The following is a 17,800-nucleotide window of genomic DNA, read 5'->3' on the forward strand; positions in this document are numbered from 1 at the left end:
AATCAGTGTATAATATTCAATAAATTTCTGTTTCGGTTAAAATGGTTCTTTCTAAAATTTTTCTTTTTCTCCAATGATATAAACTCGTATTGGTTTATTTCATGTTACCAATTCGACGCACAAAATAAAGAAAAGGAAATCATTGATCTAAAAGTATTCAATCCTGTAACTCATTTCTGTGGAATGAGAGTACAATAAGACCGATCAACCTGTTAGCATCAATTTTATGAACGAATGAAAAGAAACTAAATATGGATATGGTCCAGTAGAAATAAAACAGGGTAGATCTTTTAGATATAGAATACGAAAGCAAACCTTTAAATCATTGATTCTAACACAAAACCTAAGCTAAAAGAAGTCTTAACCATTCTGCATTTCAAAACAAGGAAATGATGATTAAGCCCCTGAAAACAGAGTATATAAATATACGCAAAGGACATATTTAATAAAAAAAACACCTTTCTTTCTTTTATCTAAAAAGCTCTAATTTCTGGCTTACCTGATTTTCACTACCCTGGAAAGATCACAAACCTAGGTTACGTTACACTAAACTAGACGTTTTAAGGTGTCAAGTCTCTCCAATAGTTGATCAGGGATAATACCATCTGCTACTCTTGCTGAAATTACAAGAAAAATAGACCTTTATTGATATAAATAGGTTGATTATGGTCTTTTGCTCCTCTAAGGATTAAGAGAATGAAAATCGCTGCTCTTTTTCCTAATGCTGTTTTAGTTGGCATTGTTTCAGCTGTGATTAATCCACCTCAGGGCAAAATATTTAATCATGTTTTACAAATTTGGTTTGAAAATCAGGTTTTGTATAAAAGCTCATTATTTTATATATACTTGATTAAGAATATCCTTAGGATTTCAAAACAATTTCTAACGTTCCTGGTTTTACAAATCTTCAAAAACATGGTATTCTTCTTGACAATTATAATGCAATCACGCATCCATCACAACCCAATTATGTTGCTTCCACAGGTGGCTCGACTTTTGGTATCACTACAGATGATTACTATAACATTCCCGCAAATACTTTATCCATCTTTGACCTATTGGAAGATAAAGGTTTGACTTGGCGACTCTATCAAGAAGACATACCCTCTACTGGCTATACTGGTTATGAAGCTGGAAACTATGTTCGTAGGCATAATCCTGCTGTATCATATGATTCTATTGGGTTAAATGCCACACGTTTACAAAACATTGTCTCTGGTAACTAAAAAAGAAGAAAAAGCTTTGTGAGTAAATGATTAAAGTTTTTTTATTCATTGTTAAGCCAATCAATTGTTAAAAGATATCAATGCAAAAAATTTGCCCAATTGGATGTTGTAAGTAAACATATTGAATTGCCTTTTCAAGTATTTACAGGAACAATAACATTTTAATAGCTACACACCAAATGTGCTGAATGATGGACATAGTAAGAAAGAAAGAAAAAAAAAAAATAGTAGATGCTAATCTATATAGATACTAATGCAGCCTATGCTGGCAACTGGCTTGCGAAATTCTATGAAAGTACACTTAACAATTCATATCTTTTGGAGAATACATTAATATTGATTACATTTGATGAGGTACAAGTAACAAAAGACTACCAAAAGCATTTGCTTAATAAGAGTTTTTTAGACAGCAAACTATTTTTCTAGAAACAGAGTCTGGTCACTTTTATTTGGTGCCATACCTGAAAATCTGAAAGGAACGACCGATTCAACCTTTTATTCTCGTAAGCTTAGAGCTAATACATGAATGATAGTAAAGCTAATTTATTATTACAGATTACTCCATTCTTAGTACAGTTGAAGTAAGTAAGATATATATATATGTAGAAATTCTATGGGACTAGAATAACATAATTAATCATAAAACAGAAAAACTGGGATTTACCAAACTTGAATCGTGGCGACACTGATAAGAAGATGTCTAATGTCTTCGAATTTGTCGCTTCAAAAGTAGGATATCAAAATACAAATGTTCCAAGCAACAAGGCTCCATGGAACAACCTTCCTATTTTGGGCCCTTTAACAGGCAAATTTCGATTATTTGGTTAAACCTTAAAATTAAACGCATTGACCTATATGGGAAAAAAAATTTACATGTAAACTTGAGCTATGACGTTTGACAAATCTCTCTTTAAAAATTACTCACGAGGGGCGACAATCTCAAAAATATATTGGATATCACCTCACGAGGTGTGGCAAATTGAAAATGTATTGGATGCTATCTCACAAAAGATATGTTGTTACGCATTTGATTGGGTAGCGGAGAATACAAATGAAAAATAGATGTTTTAATTTTTTTTTCTTCTTTTTTTCCTTACTTTTTTATGTATTTGGATGGATAAGAAAGAATATTAATATACCATGAAGTTTGGAAAACAGATGGAAACGGCTGCTTATGATCTTCCTGAGAATTGGAGACCGCATCTTATACATTATAAAACATTGAAGAAATCCATAAGACTTGTAGTGGATGAATTAGAATCAAGGGGCTTATCTACTGAATGGATCAACACATTAGATACTGAAGAAGCGATGAAGCTAGATTATACTTTAAGTGGTAACATCGTTTGTATATACATACACATCGATTACATATTTATTTCATTTATCTGTAGGTGACACAGGAAAGCCTCAACCTTGTATCAAGATTACAATAGATGACCCTGCTTCCATACCCATTTCAGGCGAACCCATTTTACTGAAATTGATACCTATGACTCAATGTATTTCCACTGAGCCCCTGTCTATTAAAATCGAGCTCGTTCGTGATTCAGAATTTTTTCGTTTGTTATTACATGAATTATCTTATGCTGCAGCACTTCATAATACTGAAAAGGAGCGTTTTCTGGGAATCATCGATGGTTTAGAAAATCAGCTGACTGTAGTAGTAAGATTTATATGCAGGCAGGCACATATAACATAAAACTTACATATACTTGCACTAGGCTTCCCCTCAAAAAGATGATTTGTATGTATGGAGAGAAATATTTCATTTATACACAGAAGCGGCTATTTTTAACGATAGATGTGGAAGACAACAGTCATCAAAGACAAGCCAAGAACAACTTGAATGGTTTACTCAAGAATTAACAAGGATGAAATTGGTATATACCATAAAGCAGCATTTATATGTTCTAATTCATATACATAGGCTAAAAAATTTATAAACAAGTATTCAAAAGTAGCATTAACTCAATTCCTTTCGATAAATGCCCAGCTTGTCCAATTCAAACAATTTCAAACGTTGAATCAAACTGCAATGATCAAAATCTTAAAGAAGCATGATAAACGTAGCGGGCTTTGGTATGCTTATTTACTTACGTTTTCATATTTTTACTTATGTTTATATTCATGTGTAGTGCCACTTCCGAATTTTCGTCTTTTGCTAAAGATAATGCAGTGTTCATCGAAGGTGTTTTATCTGGTCTGTTTCATGCAATTCAAACAAAGATAATCACTATCGTTCCTCAACCTGATGATTATGACTGTCCAGTTTGTTATTGTACGTTTATTGTTTTTCAAAAAAAAGAAAAAAAAAAAACTTACGTTTTACTTTTTTTAGCTATTGCTTGGAGGCCTATTCGTTTAGAATGTGGTCATGTATTTTGTGTTAGATGCTTGATCAAGGCACACAAGAAACGGCTTTATGATTGTCCTGTTTGCAGACAAGAGTACGCTGTAGGGAATGCAGACGCAACCAACCTAGACCAATCTCTTCAAAACTTTATGCTCATGTATTTTCCTCGTGAAATTAAAGAAAAGCGAAGTGAAAATGTAAAGGAACAAGCTGCTATCAGCAACCAGCAAAGACGTAAACCAAAGCAATATGCTTCAGCTCATCTTTTTCAAACATCAGCAAATCATTCTGTTGCTGCTAGAGATCACCTTTGTACAATCATGTAGAATTCCCTTTCAAAGAAATATTTATGTATTTTGCTGTAAATAACAATAAACAATGTAATATTATTACTGAAGGCCACAATTAGTGTCTTTGTTCCATGCTGAATACAGTATACGTATAGGCTTATCATACCAAAACTTTTAATAACTCAACTCTAGTACATTATTAAATCATGATCTCATAATTTGTAGCATACATGTACAACCAGTATGTCGCTGGCTAATTTGTCATACTGTATCCCATATTCAATGTATAATTGTCTTTTTTATGCATTTATTCAGTGACGTTCTGACTATAAATAATAAGCCACAAGTCGGACCGGAAACAGGAACCTCGGAGTATAAGTTGATTGACAAGAACAAAAATGTAATCAGGAGGCAGAACAAAGTACAGCTCCTTCTCTAAAAACACCATGGGTAAATCAACTAGAGACATCCATTGAAACCATCCATCGCTAATATGATCCATAGGTATCAGCCGTGATTCACGCCACAAGCGTAGCGCCACCGGTGCTAGACGTGCTCAATACAGAAAGAAGAGAAAGTAAGAAAAAATACATGCTCAATTGATTGAATCTAACATTAGAACAGGTTCGAATTGGGTCGTCAATCTGCCAACACCAAGTTAGGTAGCAAACGTATCCACTTGGTTCGTGTCCGTGGTGGTAACTTCAAGCGTCGTGCTCTTCGTTTGGAAAATGGTAACTTCTCTTGGGGTTCCGAAGGCATCTCTCGCAAGACCCGTGTCTTGACTGTTGTCTACAATGCCTCCAACAACGAATTGGTCCGTACCAACACTCTTGTTAAGGGTGCCGTCATTCAAATTGATGCCACTCCTTTCCGTCAATGGTATGAATCCCACTATGCTCTTCCTCTTGGAAAGCAAAAGTCTGGCGAGGTAATTAGAGAAAGGCTATTTGAAATGTTTATATCATTTTACTGAATATATAAGCAGGAAGCTGCTTCTGCTGAAAAGAAGTCCAAGAGCGTTGAAAAGAAGATTGCTGCCCGTGCCGCCACCGCTGCCATTGATCCTCTCTTAAACGATCAATTCAACGCTGGTCGTCTTTATGCTGTCATTGCTTCTCGTCCCGGTCAATCTGGACGTTGTGATGGTTATATTCTTGAGGGTAAGGAACTTGAATTCTACCTCCGTAAGATCAAGGTAAAGAAACAATAGAAAAAAAAATATGGCATTGTATCCTGAATATTTATCATTATCTTTTAAATAGTCCAAGAAGCAACACTAAATATATTTCAGCTACAATTTTGTATACAAGGACTACTTTATAGTTTGAAATTATTAAATAAAATGTTGCATATTATAACAAAAATAAGCCTGTTTATTTTTAAAAAGGTGTTCACTTTGGTTCATAATTTTAAGCTATGCTTTTTACTGCATTGTTCATGCTACATTTCATATAAACAAAAAAAAATGCCAATTATCGGAAACTCAAGAAATTCCGGTCCGAACATAGTTTATTTTGCAGCGGGGGGAAGTGGAGAGGAGAAGTTATTGAAAGGTGTACACAGCTGCAGTATGAAACTCCCTCTTTTAGCTTCGATACAGTCCAACAATGGTATGATGATATACAATTTATTAAATTGTTTAGGAGGGACATCATGGGAAAGAAAGAAGGATGGATCTGTAGTTTATTTGATGAACGATGGGACTCTTCAGATAAAACGATACAGTCCAAAAATAACTAATTGAGAGAGCGGAATTAAGGAGATGACGGAGGTGGGAGGGGGAGGTGTGAAGAGAAAGAAAAAGAGAAGCATGTGCTTGTACATATGGCTGAGGTGTCCCTCCAATGACATGAAATTTGAAGAGAAGGGAAACTAACATCAACGTAATATAGAGCGCCGAAGAACAGAAGGTTACTAAGAACCCCATGCGCAATCTCAGAATCGAAAAGTTGGTTCTCAACATTTCAGTTGGTGAGTCTGGTGACAGACTTACTCGTGCCGCCAAGGTACTTGAACAATTGACTGGTCAAACTCCTGTTTACTCCAAGGCCCGTTATACCGTTCGTTCTTTCTCCATTCGTCGTAACGAAAAGATTGCTGTCCACGTTACCGTCCGTGGTCCCAAGGCTGAAGAAATTCTTGAACGTGGTTTGAAGGTTAAGGAATACGAACTCAAGGCTCGTAACTTCTCTGAAACTGGTAACTTTGGTTTTGGTATTGATGAACACATTGATTTGGGTATCAAGTACGATCCTTCCATTGGTATTTACGGTATGGATTACTATGTTGTCATGGGTCGTCCTGGTTACCGTGTCTCTCGTCGTAAGCACTGCAAGTCCACTGTCGGCGTTACTCACCGTATCAAGAAGGTAAAAGAATACTGAAAAATATATATTGGAATTGATTGATTAACAATGCAATAGGAGGAATCCATTGAATGGTTCAAGAACCGTTTCGACGGTGTTGTTAGCAACAAGAATTAAATGGATACATTTTCTATAATAAAATCAGTTTATTTGCACTAAATAAAATGTTCTAATTTTAAGAAAGTTGTCACTTTTTCTCTAATTTGGTGCACTTGCAGTTGTCCACATACTTCGATCCAGTGGACATCGTTCTCCGTTTTTAGAATTTTGAAACCAGGTCATTAAACAATGTAAATGAAAGACATGAGTGCATTCACCCCATATTAATGGGCAATCGTCTCCCGGCATTTTGCAGGTTGGACAGCACCCGTCATATTCTGAATGACAAATGCCACATACACCGTCTTCTTCTTTCACATCCCAGAACCACTGTGCTACCATATTCCAGGACTTAACATTCACCCTCATATTTATGATGAACGAAGTAAAGAAAAGAAAAGAGAAAAAAAAAAGAAAAAAAAAGAGGAAAAGGGGACTGTCTACACAAAAGTAACGCAATGATATTTTATTATTCAAAGTTGCGCGTAACAAATGGCATATTATACACCATAAATTACATAGTTATCTCAAAGTGTTTTTATTATAACTAATTTTAGTTAATCTTGTCTATTGACTTTATCTTTTGTTTCTTTAGATCGACATGAAATACAGTTTATGTAGCTTTTTCTCTCCTTACGATACTTGCTTACACACATTACTTTTTTTTTTTTTTTTTTTTTTTTTTTTTTTATTAAAGCAGACGTTGTAAGAAAGAAGGAGGCTTATTAAAGTATAAGGATTTTTATGTAAACTAATGGATTTAACTAAGAGTAGGATAAGGATTAGCAACGAAATACTCTTCTGTTTTTTAAGTCGTGATAATAGCTTGTTAACTTTCCAAAGAGGCGTTAAATACAAAATAAAATAAAGCGTGCTATTACTTTTTATTTAATTGATATGCAATGCAATTGTGTTCATAATAAAGGAGAAAACGCAAGTTGTCGTGATATGAGTAGTTTACTGCCATGTATAAACCAGGAAAGGTCTATCTTTTATTGCTCCTAACCTGCATACTATTGATGTAAACCCCATTGTACTCTAACGTCACTGAGATACTTGTGCATGAGCTCTTTCTTCTCTCGTACTATATTCTACTCTACATTGAATGAACACTTGTAATAGCATCAAAACTAGAAAGGTGCGAACATTGAAAAAGCACACAGCAGAATTTTATTTGTTTTAGTATAAAGTTATAACCCTATTGTTGTAACAATTTTTTTTTTTTCGTTCAAAAAGTAAATACACTATTAAGGGTGCACATTCAATTTATTTTCTCCTTTTTTTTTTAACAGCAAAGAATATAGTTTATTTACAATAACCAAAGAGAAAAATGTACATTTTCTTTCTTTCTTTTTCTTTCACTGACATCCTGTAGATTTTTTTATATTATTGAATCGAAAATGAAGAAAAGTAAAAAGAAGAAGGTTCATGTTCTTTTTTATAAGCGCATAAAAGAATTGCAGTGACTGTTACACAACACAACCTTACATCTAGTTCTCCTGTCAAGGAAGAGTGTACACTTTGTCTCCTTGTTTTATTTAAACACAAAACTTTGTTACTCAGTATTACCTTTTTAACTTGTTTCTCCCATTTCTCCCCAAATACTTTTTTTTTTCTCTTTTTTTTTTTTTCGCTCCTTTTTTTCAATTTTAAAAGGAAAAGAAACAAGTGCTCATTTTTCTTTTTTTCTTCTTCTTCTTTTACTTATCCATAGAAAGATGTATTCACCTGATCAGTGGGAAATCTTAGCTGAAGTAAACAGCGTTACATGCATTACCCTCGTGTCATTGATATTTGGCCGAAAACTGGCGAGTATCGATGGGCCGATACATTATTGTCGAGCTTTGTTACTTATTTTATATGGGCTGGCTTGGGCATTCAACTTGATATCTTGTATGTTAACGAGTACAAATAATGGAAACTTTATTTCTTGTGTCATGACACAATTTAATGTCGCATTGATTGCAACTGCTGCTAAAATTGCTTTATATCTTTACTTTATAGAAAAGGTAAAGTTTTACTTGTACATTTTTATGATTCACTAACACGCTTTTTCTATCAGATTTACATCATCTCAGTACCAAAAACCTCTAGAATGCAAACTCATTTATATTTGCTTAGCCTTGGTCTTTTGTTACCTTCATTAGCTATTATAATCATTCAGATCGTTTTCAGAATTAATGTGGTTTCAGTGAATTATCCTTTTCATTGTACTGTCGGCTTAGAATTACCAGCCTCTATTGTCTCCTTGGGTTACGATGCCTTATTGACAATAATGTACTCTGCCATATTTATCAAGTTCTATTGCTTCCCAACAGCCGCTCAACAAACAGCTCCTCATTCCTCATCTCTTCATATGATGGCTAAGCGTAATGCGATTGCTGCTATCATTTCCTCATTCACTATTTGCATCAATTATATCATTTTACTTTGTCTTAATGGATCTGAAAGAGGATTAGTTGCTTCAAGTTCTACTTCACTTGTGAGTTTATTCTTATTCTTATTCTTACTATATACTCATTTCATGTTAGGCTCTTACTATTACCTGTACCGCCATCCACTGGGTCACTACTCATCCAGCAGAAAGTCAATTGAATGAAAAGGCTTTACGAGCTAATGGAGACAAACCATACAGACTTGAAATTAAACAGCATCAGGAAGTAGTTGTGTTGACAGAATTTAACAAAGCATAAATAACGTTTGTTATCGTATTTTTTTTTTTTTTTTGTCGCGGGCGCAACAAAAGATTCGCTTCCTCCTTAATCTTTTTTATCCCTTTAATATATACGGATCTTATTCTATCCTATTAATTGCTATAATAAATCGAGTTTCTATTTAATTCTCTATGCTTTATAAGCACATGTACTGTGGTTATTTCTAGGTTTCTTGCCACTCTTCTCTAGTCTTTTTAATTCCTTTAATCCCTTTAATCCCTTTGAGCCATTTGGACTCTTTGAATCAACAAGTCTAAGCTTACTTTTTTTTTCAATAGCTTAATCTTTTCTAATATCTCTGATTTTTGCTTTTGCCGTTCTAATTGATTTTCTACTTGCACTTTTTTTCCAAACTTTTTAAATTGATGGTGACATTTAGCATCTGAGATTTCGTGATCAAACAATTTTGGCAAACTTGCATAATGTCTTAATAATCTGCTAAAGTTCTTTTTCTATTGTGTGCATACAACTTGGCCACATGCTCGTCACTCTTTACCATTTCCACAAAATAATTTTAGGTCTAACTCTGTACCTTTTTTAGCAGACTCAAGTGTTTGTTCATAAAATCTCGGCTTTCTTGTCATATTGTCTGTTGAATTCTCAACAACTGCTAGCCATTGTTCCAAACCAATGCAAAGCTCTTCAACTTAAGTTGTTCATTTTTAATAGTAATAGCTGCAGGGATTCCGTCTTCACTTTCTTGTGTTTTTATGAATTTTGACTAATTTTCTAGTAACTCATTCTGATTTACAAGATATTAGAGTATCTTTATTATACGGAAATACAGTGTCTGCGATGCCAGCATATGTCATTCTTTAACCGATATCTTATTTTAGTTCGAAATGAGCAGCATGTGCGTTTTTTTTATGAAAATAGAATGTAATAGTGTCCTTTGTAGTAACATCGAAAGCTTCATACAACATTCAGTTCATATTTTCCTTAAATGTTTGAACATAGAGCTTCTCTAAGTATCAGCGCAAATTGACAAAATTTAAAACGTAATTTGAGATTCAAGAGCAAATTGACGCCGCGGGCACTATATATGTCTTGAATGCTTCTAAAGAGTGGAACGAAAGACAGTCACATAAGCCATTTTATGTCTTTCGGGTGAAGAGGTTTACAGAAACTTGTTTTTCTTCACAAGCTGTGCAATGAGCTTAACTCAATTAACAGATGAATTGTCAAAGAATTTTGATGAATGCTTAGAAACAATTTTATCTGTGCCTGAACAGCAATCAAATGAGGATGAAGCTCAAGAAAATAAAAGCAATAGTAAATATAAAAAGAATACGCGTCTCATTATAAAGATATTGACGAAAAATAGTTATTGAAAAGCAAATGGCAGCACTGAAATTTACTTTTTTGCAACTTGAAAGCCAGTTAAAAAAAATAAAAGTGAATGCGCTACAAGATAAAGAGTTATGCATACAAGAGGTGAATACAAACCTATTTTGATGAATATTATTCTTATTTGTAGAATAGACTAATAGACTATTAAAACGTGATATTGAAATAAAAAAGAGTGCAATAGCGAAATATGTTGATAAACTAGAGGAATGGGATAAAGAAATACCAATATTAATAGAACAAAGCAATCGTGTAACTGCAGGACGTCTAAATGGATATGATTTTGATTCGAATATTACAAGCCCTGCACCACAAGAGACTATAAATAATGATCTTAATGAAGATGACGAAGATGAAGACGAAGATATAGAATTTGAGGAAGTTTAAGACGGTTTTATGTCATTTATTTACACTCGCACAATATTCATATTCCCTCCTCCCTATTCTATTGTGCATCACCATCACTTTCCTGCTTTTCTGGTAAGTGCTGCTCTTCATCCTCACTTTCATTTTGGTTGATCAATTCGCAATCTTTTAGTTTTCTTTCTGGTATAACCTTCATAAACGCTTCTTCCCAGTTACGACAATCAAGCCATGTTACCATAATCTCTAAAACTAATAATATATGTCAATACATGTTTTATATAACAGCATTTTTTTTTTTTTTTACCATGATTAATTGCAAGTACTTTTCTAGAGGACAAACGTATGTAATCGCCAATTGGTAATCGAGCTGTCTTGATGCCTTGTTCATCTGCTTTATTTTTACAAAGATTCTAGGAAAAAAAAAAATCATTTAGTTTTTGAGAAAAACTTGTATTTTTTTTAACGTACTTTATATCTATTTTTATCCACAATAGCACCTACAATATAAGTCTTTCCTTCTTCCAATTCATGAACAACATTTTCAGAATCTGCAGTTAAATAAACCAGACTTTCTTTATCAAATTTTTCAATATAGGATTCTGAACTAATTTCAACGTTTTTCCAGTTTCTCCAAGAAGGTGCTTTTGCATCCATTTCTTTTATTAAAACGTCATCCACTGATGTCAATGTCATCTTCATTGATTCTTTTTCAGCACGTACATTAGCACTGTAACTTCTTCCCAGTTGTTGTCGTAAAGAGCCAATCTCTTTATCAATCATCAAAGAAGAAAAGGCACAGTCAAGAATGACACCCACATTGCCGATCGTCATGTGTTTTGATTTGGATCGTTTTGGCAGTGGCTCGAGTATACCTTCTTCCACAAGCCTTTTACGCTCTTTTCTTCTTTGTTTGAATTTTTCGCGTTTTTCTCTTGTACGATCTCCCCTTGTTTCTTCCCACATTTCGTCTTTTAATAGCTTTTTAATGGCATTCTTGCTTAATCCAGCAAATTTTGGATCCGTAATATCATATTCTCTTCCACAGTATACTCTGATATTGCCTTTTTCATTTTTGTTTGGTATTTCTTCAGTTGACATTGTTAGAAGAGGAGAAAAAAAGTTGGCTAGAGAATTCAAGCCACTTGCCGAGTTTTCATTTTAATAGAGATATGCCTCATAAAGCGTTCTTTGAGGGCAGCATAAAGGGAGTATTTTTAGTATTGATTAAAGGTTTAAGAGCACAAAACTAGCTCAGATACTTCTTACTAAACACTCCTTCTCTTTATCGCCAACTACAACTTTTGTTGCAAGGCTAGCATTGTTCACTGAATGAAGGAAATAAATGATTAACATTTGATATCCGTGTAATCGCACAGGCCTTGTATTCATGCCAATACCCAGCCTTTGATATCTTGTTTTTATAACCGCATGCAGAGTGTCAGGTTACCTTTTCCTCACTTTGCAACTGTTTGACGCACAAGAATCAGATGTGCAACCGATGAAGTATAACGTGAGACTTGCTGTGTTGGACCAAAGTGATTTGGATGAAAAGATACAATGAAATATGCTATTATACCAGAAGGCATTGTTTTTAGTCTGTTCTTTTGTATTTTCTTTATTTCCAAAATGACTACTTTTCTGAATCGTATTGTGCATACTTTTTCTAATTTTTGATTGGATATAAAGACAATGAAAATGTTACAAAAAGAAGAAAATTAAAAGAAAAAAAAAAATCTTCTTGTTTACAAATAGAGTATTTACTGAAAAAAGGGAGAGGAGAATCAATCCATCTGAACAGGGTAATAGAGTCATATCAAGTAATTCACACCATCAATCTTAATAATTTTGAGCCTCCTTCACCCGTTCCTGCTCAGATGAACATCTTCCATTACCATTTTCAGGCAAAGATCATTGTAAAGATGTCAGAATTACTTGAGCTTTTTATTATCTATTCATCATATGCCATTGCAGAATCCAATAATACTCTTCTCTCTGTTCTCAGCCTTTTCAATTTTTTTCGAGCGATATCGAGTTCATCTTGTAACATTTCATTTTCTCTTAATAAATAATTCAATTGTGCTTTTGCAAGTCGATATTGACTGTAATCTGATTTTGTATCTAATAATAATTTGTTGCTTATTTTACTTTCCACTGTTGTCAGATCAAGTTCTTCTTCTCCTTCATCATCCGAGGTTAAATAACCACCCGTGCTTTTGTTGAAAAGCATTCTGGCCTTTTTCAATTTTGGTTCAAATAACGATCTTTTCATTGATCTCTTCATATTTAATTTTAGGGTGGAAGTTGAATTGGATGATGACCCACTCTGTTCTTCTCCATGCTCTGCCTTTTTATGTCTCGCTAAAGCATCCATTCGACCAAAACTAAACCTATCGTCAGCAATCGCAACAAAAAGATCTCCCTTTGAAAAACTTACGTTTGCCCACAATCTGGATAATTGCATTCAAAAGGCTTTTCACCTGTATGAATGCGTAAGTGCATCATTAGAGCAAATCGATTGTGACATTTAGCTCCTCTTCTGGCACAGTTGCTCCATTCACAAAAATAGCCTCCCTTTTTCCAACCGACATGATCTTCTGAAAGATGATTGGCAAGTGTGGAGTGAGTAGGAAATATTTTGTTGCAATCTCTCCAACGACATGTCAATGATTCCTGTGGACTGTTTGCTTCTGTAGAAATGGCCTGTTCCATGTTGAACAAAAGAAAAAAAATAAAAAAAAAAAAGAATGAATATAAAAGAAAAAGAAAAAAAAGAAAAATACGATTATTCGTAATTTGAAAAGTATAAAAAAATTACAGAAAAGGTGGGCTCAAACAAAACTTGTTAAAAGCTTTATTTTATCTGTCCTAAAAGTCACTTCACACTCATTTTATGTTCAAGACGTATGAGGATTGATACTCGTAATTTTGCAAAACTTTTTTCCCTTGGATGAATCCATCTCAAATAAAAAAAGGAGTACATTTTTTTTATTTTTTCGCGTCTTTTTTAAAAGGAATCTCAATTTGATTTACACATTTTTTCAAAGTTGTTTGTTTTTGACGGATAGGATGAGAAAGTAACTCCTTTTTCTAATCTGAAAAAAGAAAGGATATATATTGGGTGAGTTTATCACTATATTTCACTGTAAAACAAGAAAGAAAGAAAAAAAAAAGAATGCAGTCAGAGAGAAAAGAAACAGATGTGTCGATAGATGAACGCATTCTATCATTTATTTTTATTAAAAAGGTAGAAAGGATGCAAAATAAAAAGATGTGTTTATGAATAAATATCATGAAGTGTAGAAAAAGATGAAGGTATATGGTACAGTGATGATGGGACTACATTGAGAACATGCTCTATTTGATTTATCGGATAGTTTCATAAGACCATGCTGTTGGCATTGTATATAACATCGAGTACAATATTCACCAATGGACAAAGCTCGATTACATCCAGGACAATTCATTCTGCAGGTATCGCAGTTCCACCCTTTCTCTAGTATTTGACCGCACTCACATTCTACTAATATATCTTGCTTTTCATTTGTTTCCAATTTGGTGATTGAAGGAAGGTTGGATTTCATGTTGATTCTTGAAAGATATAAAGGAAAGAAGAAAATAGAGTAGCAGAGAAAGAGAGAGAGAGAGAGAGAAAGGGAAGGAATAGGAGGGGGGGGGGGAGTGAGTTGACAAAAAAAGAAAAAAGAGGGTGCTTTTATAGTTTTAAGTTGGGATAACATTTTAGGTTTGATTGTTCAAGTCTATTTTGCTTATTAAAACTGAGAATTCTGAAATATAACGAAAATGAAGCTAGAACATAAAGAGTCCATCCTAATCTTTACTCTATTTTTATATTAAACACATTGTCATCCCAGTTGTAAACCTGTTATCATTGAACTTTTTAAAATGTATACAAAATGCTCTCTTCTTTTTCATTACTTGCTTTTTTTTTTAAATTCTAAAATATTCATTTTCTAATTCAGTGAGTTTCTTATGCAAGAGTATGTACCTGAGATTAAATTGTTTTATTTGCTTGTGACTTGAAGCAATGGTCTTTCCCTTTCTTGGATTCTTGAAATAAGAATTTAAAAAAAAAATGCCAAGGCAATTACTAAACCTTGTAATTTTTATAGAAACTATCAAAGGGAGAGGGGGAGGAGGGGGGAAAGAAAAAAAAAGAGAGAGAGAAGATAAAGATGGTGTGTAATGTGTGCTTCTATACTGTTTACAGTGAATTGAAAAGAAAATAATGAGCCACGGGGGTATTCCAAAAAAGGAGGAAAGACGATGATCCCACTGAGCAATGATGGTGAAGAGAATTGAATGAGCGAATCATGGTTGAATGTCGGTCTTCTGAATAGAATCACTTGGATGAATGACAAGTTGTTTTGTAATTTATAAATTTGAAATTTAAAAAGTTTTGAAATCTTCAATTTTAAATTCACATGTAAAACAAAAGGGCTGTATACTCCTCCGTTCACACCCACACTATTTTTGACCTGCTCTTTACCATTCATCTCTTACATCAACCAACTTTATCTCATCCACCTGTTGTATCTCAACAGAGAAATCTCAATTCTTTCAATTTTCTCTCGAAACAAGTCTCATTTGATGTTTAGGAATAGATCAAGAAAGTAGATTTTGAACCCTCTTGTTTTGGGCACAAAGCTGTCAAAGAAAAACAAATAAAAAAAACATTCATGCTTCTTCAGCATTCGATCGGTACAATAAATACGCCGTGTGTCACAAAGAACAAAAGAACCCGGGTACAAAAGAACAGGAGAAGAAGAAGAAAAAAAAGAATGATTGGATAAAGACAGACTATGATAATCCTAGTGAAATCAGATTCTTGCTCAAACGGCATAGATCTAATGTTGTCATCAGGCAGTATCTTGTGAAAAAGTGGTGACACTTCTTGAAAGCAAAGCTCACGTCATTTGTTTCCTAAACCTTCAGTTGCACCACCGACTGAAAAAAAAAAAAAAAGCTAAATTCCGAAACGGCTGCGTAACTAAAAGAGGGTGTTGTGTGTGAATCAAAAGGAATTTTTTGTTTCATGCCATCGATTTTTGTTTTTGTTACAAAAAAAAAAAAAAAAAAGAAACCCAACCTTTCCATTGTTCCTCTTCATCCCCCCCCCCTTGTTGTGCACAGACAAAAGGGAGAGAGAGAGAGAACCAATCAAAAGACTCCTTTTTCAAACTCTTTATTAGGCCAAGACTAGACTTTATTGACAGATGCGATGAAAAACATGTTGTCTGTCCCGATTTATAAAGGTGGCAAGTGAGAGTTCTCCTTTGTTGAACAGACGATGATTTGCCACTGATTGTAAATGTTCCTTCTTTTTTATTGTTGGTATCATGTACATTGAATATAAAGAGTAGTAATAGTAATAATAATAAGATGAATAATAATATGTGAGAGTCAGTGTGGATGGATGATTATGAAAAGTCAACAAAAAGGTCTTTATAAGGATCATTGCCCGTGTCAGACAGACCATCGAATGTCTCGGCGTATTTTTCAAAATTACTAGTGTCACCTGGATGAGAATAAGGTGGAATGATAGGTGCCTGTGAAAGGATCAGACTCGTTCTCTTTTCAATTGCCCATCCTATTACTTACCCGCACATTTTTATCTAATAATCCTATCCAGTCTACGCCTCTAAACCATTTATGTCTCTTTACATCTTCTGATCCTCCCTATCGTAATTAAGGGGGGGGGTGGATGAGAAAGGAGAGTGGAAGGAGTAGGCTTGTTCTATATTTACCTTTAAATTACCCAATCGCTTCGTACGATCACTGACCAGTAACCTTTTCAATAAATCTTTGGCGAGTAGATCAAAATGAGCAGAGAATTGAACTTTTCCCATCAAAATCTTTTCATAAATACCAAATGAGTTATCATCAAAGAAAGGAGGATATCTAATGTCTGTTATTATCCGCTAGTCATCTTCATCCTACTTACCCAGCCAGCATTTCAAATATCAAAATACCCAATGCCCACCAGTCAACTGCCTTGCCGTGTCCTTTACTTTGGATGATTTCAGGAGCTAAATATTCAGGTGTACCACATAATGTCCAAGTACGGTCGACTACCTTTTTCGCAAATCCAAAATCGGTAATTTTGATATGACCTTGATGATCAATTAATAAATTTTCAGGCTTTAAATCACGATAGATAATGTCCTTTGAATGAAGGTATTCGATGGCCAACACAATTTCTGAAGCATAGAATCTTGTCATGTCATTCGTAAATCTTCCTGCTCTTCTTAGATGAGTAAATAGTTCTCCACCGACGACATATTCAAGCAACATGTACAGATTAGAATCATCTTGAAAAGTACAAAAGCTACAGATAGAAAAAGGTAAGCAAGAGGCTAAATGCTACATGTGCTTACAGATCGACTACGAATGGAAATCGGATGGAAGCTAATATTTCTTTTTCCGATAATAAATGCTCTACTTGTTTTAATCTAACTACTTCTGACTTCTTTAATACTTTCATTGCATAATATTTGTTGGATGGTTTGAATTTGGTTAAAAAGACTCTTCCGAATGTACCAGTACCTATTTTATCATTATTATCTTTTTGTACAAGTCATCTTCAACTCACCTAGTGTATCTTGTAATTCAAAATCCCTTAGACCAAAACTTGGCTTTTCAACATAAACAGGTGGTCTGTGATGATAATATTGTAACCGAGCTTGCTGCTGCTGTTGAAAAGGTGAAGGTAAATTGGCTAATGGATGATTAGGCGGAAAGGTATTGGTGACATCCAATGATCGTTTCATCTGTTGGGGTCGACCAAGATAAACGGGTGGTTTATTATTAAATGTTGTTATTTCTTCTTTATATGCTTTTTCCATTTTATATAAAAAAGCCTTTTCTTTTTGTTTTGCTCCTTTTTTAAAAACGAAATAATAATAATAATAAAAAAAAAATTAGAGGAGAAAGAAAAGAAAGAAAGGAGAGGGGAAAGAAATAAATAATAAAATAATAATCAACACGAGTTGAATTGTTCACATAATGTAGTACA

General features: G+C 34.0%; 10 protein-coding genes across 10 annotated transcripts; 6 read left to right on the forward strand and 4 right to left on the reverse strand.

Moving 5' to 3' along the window:
- Positions 1-696: 696 nt before the first annotated feature.
- Positions 697-2,054, forward strand: RO3G_04358 (uncharacterized protein; the record flags this gene model as incomplete). Its single annotated transcript, XM_067658948.1, has 8 exons — positions 697-750; positions 867-1,218; positions 1,283-1,334; positions 1,395-1,426; positions 1,474-1,580; positions 1,633-1,729; positions 1,782-1,807; positions 1,875-2,054. The coding sequence occupies 8 exons, from the start codon at positions 697-699 to the stop codon at positions 2,052-2,054; spliced, it is 900 nt and encodes a 299-aa protein (XP_067515049.1).
- Positions 2,055-2,366: 312 nt separating this feature from the next.
- RO3G_04359 (uncharacterized protein) lies at positions 2,367-3,908 on the forward strand (the record flags this gene model as incomplete). The annotated part of the gene is made up of 7 exons (XM_067658949.1): positions 2,367-2,574; positions 2,621-2,892; positions 2,951-2,973; positions 3,031-3,109; positions 3,157-3,308; positions 3,365-3,507; positions 3,568-3,908. The coding sequence occupies 7 exons, from the start codon at positions 2,367-2,369 to the stop codon at positions 3,906-3,908; spliced, it is 1,218 nt and encodes a 405-aa protein (XP_067515050.1).
- Positions 3,909-4,318: 410 nt separating this feature from the next.
- On the forward strand, positions 4,319-5,155 carry RO3G_04360 (40S ribosomal protein S8; the record flags this gene model as incomplete). Its single annotated transcript, XM_067658950.1, has 5 exons — positions 4,319-4,322; positions 4,377-4,449; positions 4,497-4,803; positions 4,861-5,070; positions 5,138-5,155. 5 exons carry the CDS (start codon positions 4,319-4,321, stop codon positions 5,153-5,155), a joined length of 612 nt encoding a protein of 203 aa, XP_067515051.1.
- Positions 5,156-5,800: 645 nt separating this feature from the next.
- On the forward strand, positions 5,801-6,358 carry RO3G_04361 (60S ribosomal protein L11; the record flags this gene model as incomplete). The annotated part of the gene is made up of 2 exons (XM_067658951.1): positions 5,801-6,244; positions 6,299-6,358. The coding sequence occupies 2 exons, from the start codon at positions 5,801-5,803 to the stop codon at positions 6,356-6,358; spliced, it is 504 nt and encodes a 167-aa protein (XP_067515052.1).
- A 1,700-nt stretch (positions 6,359-8,058) lies between these two features.
- On the forward strand, positions 8,059-9,033 carry RO3G_04362 (uncharacterized protein; the record flags this gene model as incomplete). Its single annotated transcript, XM_067658952.1, has 3 exons — positions 8,059-8,349; positions 8,403-8,822; positions 8,872-9,033. The coding sequence occupies 3 exons, from the start codon at positions 8,059-8,061 to the stop codon at positions 9,031-9,033; spliced, it is 873 nt and encodes a 290-aa protein (XP_067515053.1).
- A 184-nt stretch (positions 9,034-9,217) lies between these two features.
- On the reverse strand, positions 9,218-9,638 carry RO3G_04363 (uncharacterized protein; the record flags this gene model as incomplete). The annotated part of the gene is made up of 3 exons (XM_067658953.1): positions 9,218-9,289; positions 9,318-9,373; positions 9,587-9,638. 3 exons carry the CDS (start codon positions 9,636-9,638, stop codon positions 9,218-9,220), a joined length of 180 nt encoding a protein of 59 aa, XP_067515054.1.
- Positions 9,639-10,205: 567 nt separating this feature from the next.
- RO3G_04364 (uncharacterized protein) lies at positions 10,206-10,378 on the forward strand (the record flags this gene model as incomplete). The annotated part of the gene is made up of 2 exons (XM_067658954.1): positions 10,206-10,326; positions 10,362-10,378. The coding sequence occupies 2 exons, from the start codon at positions 10,206-10,208 to the stop codon at positions 10,376-10,378; spliced, it is 138 nt and encodes a 45-aa protein (XP_067515055.1).
- A 468-nt stretch (positions 10,379-10,846) lies between these two features.
- Positions 10,847-11,865, reverse strand: RO3G_04365 (uncharacterized protein; the record flags this gene model as incomplete). The annotated part of the gene is made up of 3 exons (XM_067658955.1): positions 10,847-11,016; positions 11,072-11,177; positions 11,236-11,865. 3 exons carry the CDS (start codon positions 11,863-11,865, stop codon positions 10,847-10,849), a joined length of 906 nt encoding a protein of 301 aa, XP_067515056.1.
- An 850-nt stretch (positions 11,866-12,715) lies between these two features.
- On the reverse strand, positions 12,716-13,476 carry RO3G_04366 (uncharacterized protein; the record flags this gene model as incomplete). Its single annotated transcript, XM_067658956.1, has 3 exons — positions 12,716-12,885; positions 12,913-13,148; positions 13,202-13,476. The coding sequence occupies 3 exons, from the start codon at positions 13,474-13,476 to the stop codon at positions 12,716-12,718; spliced, it is 681 nt and encodes a 226-aa protein (XP_067515057.1).
- Positions 13,477-16,205: 2,729 nt separating this feature from the next.
- Positions 16,206-17,630, reverse strand: RO3G_04367 (uncharacterized protein; the record flags this gene model as incomplete). Its single annotated transcript, XM_067658957.1, has 5 exons — positions 16,206-16,334; positions 16,533-16,686; positions 16,730-17,113; positions 17,163-17,331; positions 17,378-17,630. The coding sequence occupies 5 exons, from the start codon at positions 17,628-17,630 to the stop codon at positions 16,206-16,208; spliced, it is 1,089 nt and encodes a 362-aa protein (XP_067515058.1).
- Between the last annotated feature and the right edge of the window lie 170 nt (positions 17,631-17,800).

The sequence above is a fragment of the Rhizopus delemar genome, genomic scaffold (genome assembly GCF_000149305.1).
Source record: "Rhizopus delemar RA 99-880 supercont3.3 genomic scaffold, whole genome shotgun sequence".
NCBI classification, from domain to species: Eukaryota; Fungi; Mucoromycota; class Mucoromycetes; order Mucorales; family Rhizopodaceae; genus Rhizopus; species Rhizopus delemar.